This window comes from Vicugna pacos, chromosome 6 (assembly GCF_048564905.1).
Source record: "Vicugna pacos chromosome 6, VicPac4, whole genome shotgun sequence".
Classification (NCBI taxonomy): domain Eukaryota; kingdom Metazoa; phylum Chordata; class Mammalia; order Artiodactyla; family Camelidae; genus Vicugna; species Vicugna pacos.
Window position 1 is genome coordinate 67526136 of NC_132992.1, and position 11569 is coordinate 67537704.

General features: G+C 50.0%; 1 protein-coding gene across 4 annotated transcripts in view; it reads left to right on the forward strand.

Moving 5' to 3' along the window:
• Window positions 1-7267, forward strand: part of SUSD6 (sushi domain containing 6) — an 84658-nt gene extending 77391 nt beyond the window's left edge. For all 4 annotated transcript variants that reach the window (XM_072963299.1, XM_072963301.1, XM_031679171.2 and 1 more), the window contains exons 5-6: window positions 1033-1460; window positions 3346-7267. In XM_072963299.1, coding sequence (XP_072819400.1) covers window positions 1033-1460; window positions 3346-3371 — 454 coding nt within the window. In that variant the 3' untranslated portion in view covers window positions 3372-7267. The remainder of the gene's footprint in view (window positions 1-1032; window positions 1461-3345) is intronic.
• The last annotated feature ends 4302 nt before the right edge of the window (window positions 7268-11569 follow it).

Here is an 11569-nt window from a genome sequence, read left to right on the forward strand (position 1 = left end):
CACAAACATAATGTTGAGTAAAATGCGAAGCCAGACACACATATGCGTGTATACACACACACACACACACACACACACACTGTCTATCCCATTCATATAAAGATCAGAAATATACAAAACTAAACTGGTGTTGAGGGATTCATGTTTAGGCAGTAAAATTATTAAAATAAAAGTCAGGGGAGTGATTTTCATGAAAGCTGGGGTAGCAGTCACTCTTGGTGGTGAGGAAACAGGAAGTCCAGGGTGTCGAGGGTGCCGGCCGTGTTCTGTTTCTTGACTGAGGCAGGGATTATGCACCAGTGTTATCTTTGGAGTAAATCAGCTGTACATTCTTCTATGTGTTTTCTAATATTTTTGTTATAATCATATATAAATTTTTTAAGTTCACAAAGTTAAAAATAAATAAATAAAAGGCAAGCAAAGTAGCTGAGTCCAAAAAACAAAATTCTTCAGTTTTTGAGTCCACTGTCCATTTCAAGACCACAGTACTGCTTTTCCTTTTCCTTTTCCTTTTTTAAAGACAGCTTTATGGAGCTGTAATTAACACACCATGCAGGGTAGGCCCTGAAGTGTGCAGGCAGCGGTGTATTCACAGGTGTGTGCAGCCATCATTCTCTCACGTTCCTGTCGGCGCTGTGCTGGATGAACGGCTTCATTTCTCCATCTCGAGGTTTCTAGGTTTTGCACAGGACCAGAGGGCTGGGTACCTGTGAACTCAGGGGTTAAGAACACCGTCTCTGGAAGCAAATGGAATGGATTCACATCCTGCCTTTCTCCCTTACCAGCTCTGTGACTGGGCAACTTAGTTTATTATTTCTCTGAGCCTGATCTGCATTCTGGGTGAATCTCTGCCTGAAAGGACTCAGGTGAGGATTTAGTGGGACGACACTGTGTAAAGCACTTCATGTGCTGCCCGGCACATAGTGAGTGTTCAGAAATAGTTGGTGCTGTTAGTACTGTGATATTTACTTGTGTGTTTGTTCTGATTCTCACTTTGTCATTTCCCTTTGTCATTCCCACCTCTGGATGCAGGCGTGACCAGGGTGTCTCTGGGGACCAGGTCTCCATCATGGTGGACGGAGTCCAGGTTGCACTTCCATCGTACGAGGAGGCTGTGTACGGCAGCTCCGGTCACTGCGTGCCGCCCGCTGACCCCCGAGTACAGATTGTGCTGGCAGAAGGGTCTGGGCCCAGTGGGAGGAACGGACCAAGGGAGCAGCAGCTGCAGGACCAGGGGGCATGCTCCACTGCAGGTGGAGAGGAGGAGGCCCCGGGCCAGTCTGGACTGTGTGAAGCCTGGGGCTCTCGGGGCTCAGAGACTGTGATGGTGCATCAGGCAGCCACCTCTTCCTGGGTGGCCGGCTCAGGGAGCAGCCGAGTGGCACACAAAGAAGCCCCTGATTCAGAGAACAGTGACATTCAAAGCCTTTTATCCCTCACGTCGGAGGACTACACGGATGGTAGGTGGTCTGTGCTGATCCTGTGTTTATTATCTGCTTGGGGTCTTTGCGGGGAGTGAGGAAGGACTATGAGCCTCTCTAATAATTGGTATATTCAGGGGCAAAGAAAGGTAATACCCGGGGGATTATCCTACAAAATAGGATTTTACCCTCAGAGCTCCAGGTAGGACTTTGGGCTCTGTATATGGAGACTTTTCACTGTTGTCTGTGAATTTTGATGGGTTTGGAGTCTCCAAGAAACTATTCATGGCCTCGGGGCTATGCTAAATCAAAGGGTAGACAGCTGGTTGGAGGTGGGAGTGGGGCCTGTCCTCTTGTTATAATTTTTATGTTCCTGAAAAGACTGGAATGACAAGGAGGTGTGGGGTCATATTACAGAGAAAACTGGAGCCTGTCTCTTCTAGAGCATGCAGCCACTTCATTTTAAATACTAGTGTGCCAGCTCCTGTGCTAGTTGGTCTTCTTGCACTACATCAGTCAGACCTCACAGTGATCCTGAGAAGTGGGTAGTAGCCCCATTTTACAGATGAGGAAGCTGAGTCTCAGAGAGGCTAAGTCACTTGCCCATGGGTAAGTGGCTGAGCTGGGATTTGAAGCCAGATGGATCTGCTCCAAGCCTGCATTATCACGCCATGGTGCCATGCTGCCTCCCAGGTGACTCCAGGCCCTTATGGCAAATCAGCCACAGAATGAAATGGTACCTCCTGACACCTCTGCCTTAACCAGAGCCTGGAGAGTTGAACATTAGGATTGGTTCTGTCATTTTAGAAAATATCTTCACATAACATCCCAGTGTTGTTCAGGAATGCAGACTAAACCTAGATGTTTCCCTTCAGAAGGTAAGGACTTCTGTACTTACCAACCTTCCTAAAAGAGCCTTAGAGCAAACTTTATGCTTCCTGGGAGTCTGGACACAGTTACTGTCTTAAGGTTTAGAATATCTGAAAGCAGAGAAGTTAGAAAGTCTTAAATGCAGGTCAGGTTTAGGGTTTCCCTGATTATCAGCAGCGTGCCTCCTTTTTTCTTGGTGGGATATAGAGCTAGGAAGCAGCTATTAAATAGCTGACCCAGGTTTAAAGGTAGAAGCCATTGCACCTGTGGGCAGCCAGCTGTATATTGTGTCTGCACATACTGACACAAACCTCAGCCCTTGTCCTTCCTTAGGAGCCGAATGGTGCCTGCTCTTTTTCCTTCCCCTCTTTGCTCCCTTGCTTTGTTCCATGTATTGAACAAGCATTTTCCAGAGCCCATCTTGTGCCAGGGGCTGGATTAAGTTTTAGGGTTGATGGAAAGAAATTTGAAACACATTCTCTACCTGCATGGATTGTCATTTGGGAAGGTGGGGCTTCTGAATGATAGGGTCCATGTCAGGATGAGGGGTGTAGAACCCTAGACACGCAGGTTACCAGTCATTACAGGCCAGGCCTGAGCTGTCTGGGCTGATGGGACCAAAGGAAATCAGGACCTTAAGGTGTCAGTCTAACCCGCTTGACATGTGAGAAGACAGACCCAGAGAGGGGAGTGATTTACTCAGTGTCAGCTGGATGATGGCTTTAAGGAGGAGGTGAGACTTACCAGTGCTCAGTAGCGTCATAGGGTGAGATTAAGGATAGAAAGAGAAGCAACTAAAGCAGCAGAGTTAGAACAGAGAAGAGGGTTCAAGGTGGTAGGAACATGAGGGGTTTGAATGCCAGACCGAATATTCAGATTTTGTCACAGAGCAGAGGGAGACCCGAGACAGGAAGGCCTAGAAAAGAGGTGAGGGATTCAGACAACCTAGAAGTGTCTGAGTGGGGCATTTTATGTCCTTAAACCTGGGCCCCCCTGCGATGGGGTCCAGTGTACTGCAGAGACACCCACACTTCCCTTCCTTCTCTGCCTGCAGATATCCCACTGCTGAAAGAAGCGTGAGGGCTGCCACTGGCTTCTCTCCTCTCTGCCCTTCTTCCCTCTCCCTGTGGATTTGAGCACCGTGTCCTCCAGCTGCCCTCCCTGGACACCTGGGCTGCCACCTGTGTATCTGTGTATCTCCATATCTCTGAGGGCCTGCAGGCCCACCTCGCTGGAAACTCAAGGAAGATTCTCTCCGTCTGCCTGCTGGACAGCTGGAGGAGCTGGATTTTTGCCTGGCCCAGCCTTCTCGTCTGTGTCGGGGACAGATCTGAATGTGCTGGATTGAACCCTTCCTTCCCCTGAGCCCTCGGGGTTCCCTCCAGCCAGCTCTGTGGTGGCAGCCCCACCAGCCCACGTGGGCCTGAGAGCCGCTGTGTTTACTTGTGCCTTCCTCCCACCGCGTCCAGCTTCCTTCAGGCAGGCTTGTTGCTGTCCTATAAACCTTTGTGGCTGCACTGCTGCCCCCTGCCACCCAGGGGCCCGGGCCTGGGTCTGGCCTGTTTCCTTTGAGGGCTGACACCTCTGTCCTTAGCAGGAGCAGTGGCTCGAACTGGGGCAAGAGTGTGGCCCCCTGGGCCTGCCCTTGTCGACGCCGGTGGTGCATTGCCTTGGCCGAGGATGGAGGCTATGGAAAATCATGCCAAAGCCATCCCAGCACCCAACTGTCTGGCTCAGAAGTGCCGCCTCCTGGCCCTGTTGAGTTTCCGAGAAGCAACTGGAAGATCCCGAGGGAGGGAAGGAAGGCGGCTAATAATGATTGTCTTCCTAATATGCAAGTTCTCACTTCCTATTCTAGCATCCAGCCTCCCTGGCCTGGGTTTTTTCTGTTTCCCTGGAGCATAAGGGGAAGTTGTGTGCTGCCTCCTGGGTCTGATCCTGGGCAGCTCCAGCTTCCTTCCTGCCCAGGGGCCTGAGGCGAATCACCTCTGGGATAAGAGAGTTGCTGAGATGCCAGGGAATGCCTGCCTGCTCCCTGGCAGTTGGGGCCAGTTGCCCCGTTCTGGGCTCGTGGTGTTGGAAGGGAGCCTGAAAGGCACCGACCGAGTGCCCAGGCAGCTGCCGGCAGCGCCAGCCTGGGTCCTGAGGGTCCTCCTCACCGCAGTCACGTGCCTTAGTTCCTGTGCCCCGGAAGCTCCCGCCGCCGCTCTGCTCGCTGCGCTGCTGCTTCTCCTCTGCTGCCCTGCCCCCGCCCCTCCTCTCCCCTGCCTGGCCTGAGAGACAGTCTGCTCGCACCCCCACCTTGCTGGTAGGGACAGTTTGGAAGCGGCCTGGCTCCGGGGCCCTGATGTCGAAGGCCCTAGTGGGTTCTGCGCTCCAGATGCTCCTCCAGCCACGTGTCCAGTGCTGACGGGGCTGGGGCGGCAGAGCTCAGCGGAGCTGTCCCCTCCCCTAAAATGTGGCATCCAGGAGTGCTTGTCTTTGTTTTCGAAGCTCTGCACCTCTGCACCTCCCGAGCCTCTGTTTGGGGCGGTGAAAATAATTAAGAGCCCAGGATGTTTTCAGTTCCTGACCTGACAGGGTAGTTCCAGGCTCAGAGACGAGGGGGTGAGCGGCCTTCTCTTAGCCTCCTGCCTCCACTCTTACACACGCACTTTACTCCCCGCTCATCCCTGGCCTCTTGCCGCCTCTCTAGTCTTCCTTCCTCTCAGGTAAGGGCCGAGCCTGCCAGGCAGCTCTCTCCTCCCTACCCGGGAGCCCTGGCCTGCGTGCGTCAGTACAGAAAAGGTCGGCCAAGGTGCTAGGACAAGGACGCAGAAGTCTCCTAGGAGACGGGACGGAGCAGGGGCCGTCCTTGGCCTCCGGAGATACGGCCGCCAGCACTGGGCCCGTCTGGAGGGCATGTCCCTATGACCCCAGCTGCTTCACCTCACACTGGCTCTGCTCCACTCGCAGGGTGCCCTTGTCTGTCTCCAAGAAGAGGGACAGGTTGGGGGTGGGGCTGGGGGAGGGACACATCAAAATCTCACTGCTGAGCCTGCAGCTGTCACTTCCCAATCTTCCAAAAGCGGAATTCTAGTCTAGAATATTTTTTTAAATGGGAGCTCTTACCCTTTTTAATATAATTACTCTGGGTTTTCCCAAGAGATTGCACTTTTTGTTCTGGGTTTATTCAGCCACAGAGGTGACTGGCATGGCCCTTGAAAAAATGGAAAGCCTGCCTTCTGAAGCCGCCTTCCACCTTGCCCACCTTCTGGATCACAAGCCCAGACCTGCCTGCCTGGTAGAAAGGAGAGAAATGAGGCGCTTTGCCCCTCGCCCCCGGTCCCTGGCTTCGATGAGTCCGCCCTCCCGGAGGCCCTGGGCCGTGGGTGCAGCGGCAGCCTCACGCTGCTGCTGGCAGTGTGACGGTTCCCGCAGTTACTTCTCTTTTCCCCAAAGCAGGTCCGTAGGCATCAGCCGTGTGCTGCTCTTCCTGCAGTCTGGGCTTTGTCGCTGGGAAAGGATTAGGAACTCCACAGCTGCCTTGGGGTGGGCCCCGCTGAGAGACAAGGTGGTGTTGGGGCACCAGTTGGGAAGGAGGCCCCCAGAGGGGCTGGAGCAGGTGGGAAAACCCGCCCGCAGCCTGGCCTCCTGGGCTCACCTCAAGCGGAGTCCCGCAGAGAGCTTGTCCAGGAGAACAGTCAGCACCAAAGGACTTTTAAAAGGGTTTTTTTTTTTCTTTGCACACATGAGCTGACTCAATGCAGGTTTTATAGCCTGGCAGTTTGCAGTCACATTCCAATGACTTTCAAGGGCCAGGTGAAAATCAGTTAAAATTTCCATCCCTTTCAATGCCTTAGTTCAGCAGGTAGGCTCTATCTTTTGCCATTTCTGAATTTTATGTGCTATGTTCCCACTTCACTGGGTGTGAACCGTGAAATGGGCCGAGTCCTGGCCACTTTGTGAGTTCTTTTGATTATATAAGGCATTTCCATGTACATCCTACTAACACTCCATTTGCAGACAGAACTTAACTAATGTTGTCATCCCCATTCATCCTGTCCTCCTTTCCCCTCCCCCAGATGTAAAAGTCTGTGGAGAAGCTGGACGGCGAGACAAGGGTATACTTTTCCTGCTAAGGTAGTGGTGGCACAGGAGGCCGTTGTCCTAGGCCTTTCTCCTCCCGATCTCCCCGGAGCTCCCAAACCACTGCTTCCCACACAGCGCCACTTCCATTTCCAGGGACACCCTTACATAGAGAGTGGAATATGCTGCAAACGTTTCTAGGTCCTTGCCCAGTTTTTTTTTCCCCCCTTCCTTGAGAATAAAGGGCCCAAGAGAGAAGGGACACAGGCTTTACAGCTTAATTCCAGATATGCTTGCTGAGGGCAGGGCCTGGGAGCATCTTTCATGGAGCCTGCTGGGGCTCCTGGCTCTCAGCATAGGTCCTGTCGTTACTGGTGTCCAGTGAGGGGCTCAGAGAGGATTTTGTTCCACAGGTATGTGGACTGAGTGGTAAAGTAGCTGGTTCCCTGGAGAGGGAAAGGCAGATTCAACTTTCCTGGCAAGCAACTCCTCTTAATCTACAGTTGAAAATCTAGTAGAATTTTGAACCCCAAGGTTGAGCCCTCTGCTCAGCAGCGGGGGGCAGGGTCGGGGGAGCGCAGGGGGCAAAGCACTCAGATTGCCAAACAGGGAGGAGAGAGGGACAAGGGTTGCGTGGTAGCGCACCACATCCTGCCCTGGCTTCTTACCGCACCACTATGGAATCCTTTGTGATGGTTGAAAATGACATATGCATCATTGACTCTGCAGGATGTCACTCAGTTTGGGTTTGCTTTATTTTATTTTATATATATATTTTTTTGGTATCCTGTACATTGCGGTGGGTGTGAAGATAGTATTTTAATATTTGTACAAAGTTTAATTTAATTTTAATTGTTCTATGTATATAACTGCATTTCTAAATAATAATAATAAAAAGTTCTTATGAAGGTGGTTGTGAGAGATGTGATCCTTCCAGAAGGTGTTTGCAGAAACCCCAGATCAAAAAGAGCCATGTGGGCAGGAGCTCATAAAGGCAGAGCACTAGCTCTAGGGGGAGAGGGGCCTGGCGAGAGGAGACAGGACGCGGAGGTGGTCTGTGGTGTAAAAAAGAGACCACAAGCATAAGTGGAAATTTATCACTTTTCTTTTTTTAGTTCTCTCAGTGTACCAACCACTGCTCAAGCCGGGATTTAGTGGAATTCAGCAGTGAGCAAGACTGAGTCCTGCGTGGAATCTCTGATAACCCAGGAAGGTGGACGGTTAGGTTACAGTAGTGGGCAGTGATGGTTACGATCAGGGAAGTTACACTGGGGGGCAGTCAGAAACACCTTTTGGACGACATGCCGCGTGAGCTGAGATGTGAAGGATTGGAACAGTGCGGCTGAGGGGCAGGATGTGATGTATGTGTGGGTGGGAAGGCAGCAGAAAAGCACATTCAGTGTGAGAAACTGAAGGGAGTCGAAGGCTGCTGCAGGCAGAGCTGAGGCAGAGTGGCTCAGGAAGGGCCCAGGGAGGTGGGCAGAGGCCAGACTGTAGGAGGCCCCAGCCAGCAAAGCTGGGACGTCTGACTTCATCCTAAGGGCCGTAGGAAGTGCCTTACCAGTTTTAAGTAATAGTATGACCTAGTAAGCTCTGCATTTTTGGTTGGTGGGGAGCTCTCTGTCTCTTAAGAAGAATGAATTTCTGGGGGTAAAACGCGCACCTGAAGACCACGTGAGAAGTTGTTGGTCTCGTGGGGAATAAGGCAGTTTGAGCATCTAGGTGAACAGCAGCACCATTCCTGAGACGGGGAAGTGGAAGACAGTTCGGGGAGGGGAAATGATGGAGATCTGAAGATGTAAGGGCAGAGGACGTAGAGATGATGAGGTCATTGCCAGGTGGGAGAGGCTGACTGCACTCGAGCAGTTACAACAGGTGAGAAGGGTGTGAGTAGAGAGGAGCACAGAGCACTTTGGGATAAAAAATCAGGCCACCCTTAAATTTGCCATGGAGGGAATGGTCAGGATGAGTTTCTCTAATAATGTCACATGGGAAAACATTCTAGGGGTTTCTGTGCCCAACACCTAGTCTCAACCTCAGCAGCACCAGTCCTCAGTAGTGTCTGCCCAGGCATCACTGCTGCTAACGGCAAGAGGTGAAGAGTATTTTACCAATTTTTAAAAGTAATGGTGATAATCTCTGACCCCTGGTGTGAACCAGGGTTCTAAGTACTTGGTGTGTGTAAACTCATGGAACCCACACCGCAGCTCCCCGAGCCAGGTGCCACCCCTGCCCAGAGCTCCAGACCACATAGAATGAAACAGGACTAAAGAGTGAACCAGTTGCCCGAGGTGGGGCCAAGATTGAATTCAACCCCAGATACACCTGCTGGAGGGATCCCCTCCCCGCCCTATTCCTACCCCATCAGACCCTGCTTGCCTCTCAAGGCCCTTGGCCCCTTCCTTCTGCCTTGCAGCCTCTGTTCTCACCAGTGAGCTTCAGGTAGAGGAAGAACTAATGCCAGGGCAGGGAAATGGCACACTGTTCATGGGGATAATAAACTCCTCTCATCTCAAAGGATGGGAGGTGCCCATCACGGTGTCAGGGGAGGAGGCATTTAAGCTGTGCAGAACGTGATAAGAAAAAAGTCCACAAAGCAGCAGGAGTTGTTCCTCCACAAGAGAAAAACATAGAAAGGAAAGAATGACTGCTTGTTTCAGTGAGAGGTAAGTCGCCTCTGTCGCTGGAAAACAGGGGCAGGAGCATGTCCCATCAGGTAAGGAATGCTGGGGAGAGTCTTGTCAATACCGGGTCAACCACGGGCTTGCTGCATTTCTCTTGATGATGGATGAGGGGGACAAGGGTACCAGCCCACAGAAACCTGCAGAGCTGCTGGGGGAAGGGCTGTCTTTGAAGTGGTTGCCTTGGGTTCCAAGGTGGATGGGAGGGGAGAAGAGGAATTTCCTGCCCTGCTGCTGAACCCCCGCCTCCCAGTTTGGAAAGTTGAGAACCCGAGACAACAACAAAAGCAGCAGCAATCTCCAGGGTGGCTCTTTCTCAGACTACTTACAAATATCTTTAAACACGTCACATAACACAATCATTTCAGAAAATTCAGGAAGAAAATGAGTACATATTAATTATCAGCTATAATACAATCTCCTACTGGCCGCATTCTCAAAATTTCATTGACATCATTTTTAAGGGTTGCATAGTTTTCTAGCATATTGGTAATTTGGACTTTCAGATTGCCAAATTTAAAAAAAAATTCTTAGAACCAATGGTTTGATAGCATTTTAAATTTGGGGGGGGGCGGATAAACTACTAGAAATGGAATTGCTGGGTCAGAAACGAAGTCTGAGGGCTTTTTAGAGGCTTTTGATGTGTCTCAAATTGCCCACCAAGAAAGTTATCCCAAAGTATATTCTCATTGATAACCTCACCAGCATGAGGAATTATCATTTAGAAAAATATGCCAATTGAAAGAAAATGGTATTTTGATTTATGTTTGTTTCATTATTCCTAAAGTTGGATTTTAAAATATAGTTTGCTTATTTACTCTTTATAACAAAGAGATATTGAAAACTGTTGAAGTTTGATGTCCAAGACGTTCACGTTTGAGATGAAAAGTCAAAAGTGCAATTCCTCTTTTAAACTAAATAAAATTATATATGATAGACAAATTTCTGAGGCAAGGGATTAATCCGAACCCTGGCAAGCCATGACACATTCCTAAGGCAAGCCTGTGTCGCTCCTCCAAGCTCCATGGTGGTAGAGGAGTGTCACAGGGCGTGGGGAACATCCCATCCCACGCCCAGAGGTGAACAGCTGTTTGGCATTTCAGATTTCCCATGATGCTCCAGTGCCTTCAGAAAAGGAAATTTCACGGCATAAGAATGTCCTGAGCTGCCCTAGATGGGCAGCTTGAACTTCCTGAGCCTGAGGTGGCAGATGATTGTCAACTTGGCAGAAGACCGCGGAGGGCTTGGCAAGTGTGTACTTCCCCACGGCAGAACTTTACAGGGAGCAAGTGGTCCAGACTCCAGCACAGACGGCCTGCTTGCAGGTTAAGCCTGCTGACTGGGGCTGAACATCAGGTGACTTGGGGTGTGTGAGGGAAGGACTTCGGCTCCACCCAAATACACAAAGCATGAGGGCTGCTATGGCCTCTGGGGTGGTCTCTTGAAGCCGTTAAATATCCGGCTCCAAAGACTTCTAGAGACTTTGGTGCTGTAGCCTTTCTATGGGATGGCCATTCTCATTCCTGGTCTAATCATTTGTTCATTCATTCATTTGCTAATTCATTCAACAACTTTTTTTCTTTAAGGCTTACTTAACATGAAGCCTGGTACTAGGTTGGGGGTGGGGGGGGCGGGGCAAAGCAGTGAATAAAACCCAGTTTTTTGCAGACTAATGAGGAGAAAGAGATTAAATAGTTACTAACTACCATATATAAAATTAACAGCAAGGACCTACTGTATAGCACAGGGAATCTATTCAATTTCTAATACCCTATAATGATAAAGAACATGAAAAGGAACATATGTATATATATGTTATGACTGAAACATCATGCTGTCCACCAGAAACTGACACATCATTGTAAACTGACCATACATCAACTAAAAAAAACAAAAAACAAAAACAAACAAACAAACAAAAAACCCAACAACAAACCAACCCTTAAGGCAGAACGTAAAGAGAGGAATCTAATGGAGCACCAGCAAGGTACCTGGGGAGCCAAGAGGGAGGAGGGGTTAATTTCTTTGCGGGATGAGCAAAAATTCCCAGGGGAAGGGCCATTTGCTTTGCATCATGAAAGCTGAACTGTGTTTTGATACTACAGGAAGGGGAGTAAGTCAACAAGGAGCTGTGGTTGGTGGGTGAAGAAGAGGGACACTTCAGCCTATATAGACCTATAGGAACAAAAGCACCAGCGAATAAAATGATGAATTGTCTGAAATTGCCATTTTTGCAGGTTAATAGAAAAGGTCGGAAATACTCTTTCAGCCTAATGCATACTTGCGTAATCAGAGCAGGAGTGAGATCTGTCCAAAGTTGAAATCCCTTTCCTCTCTGGGTTGACTGACCTTTAATTATCCTAATCAAGAGAAGGAAATTTCAGGACACCCATGGACAAGTCCAGGACTTCCTGTCCCAGAGTCGATTCCCTACAAGAATAGAGCGCTAAGCACCGCTGACTTTCTGGTCCCTACCTGCCAGCTCCCACCCCCCGCCTGCAGGGGGCATCTCCAGAGAGTGCGTGACCC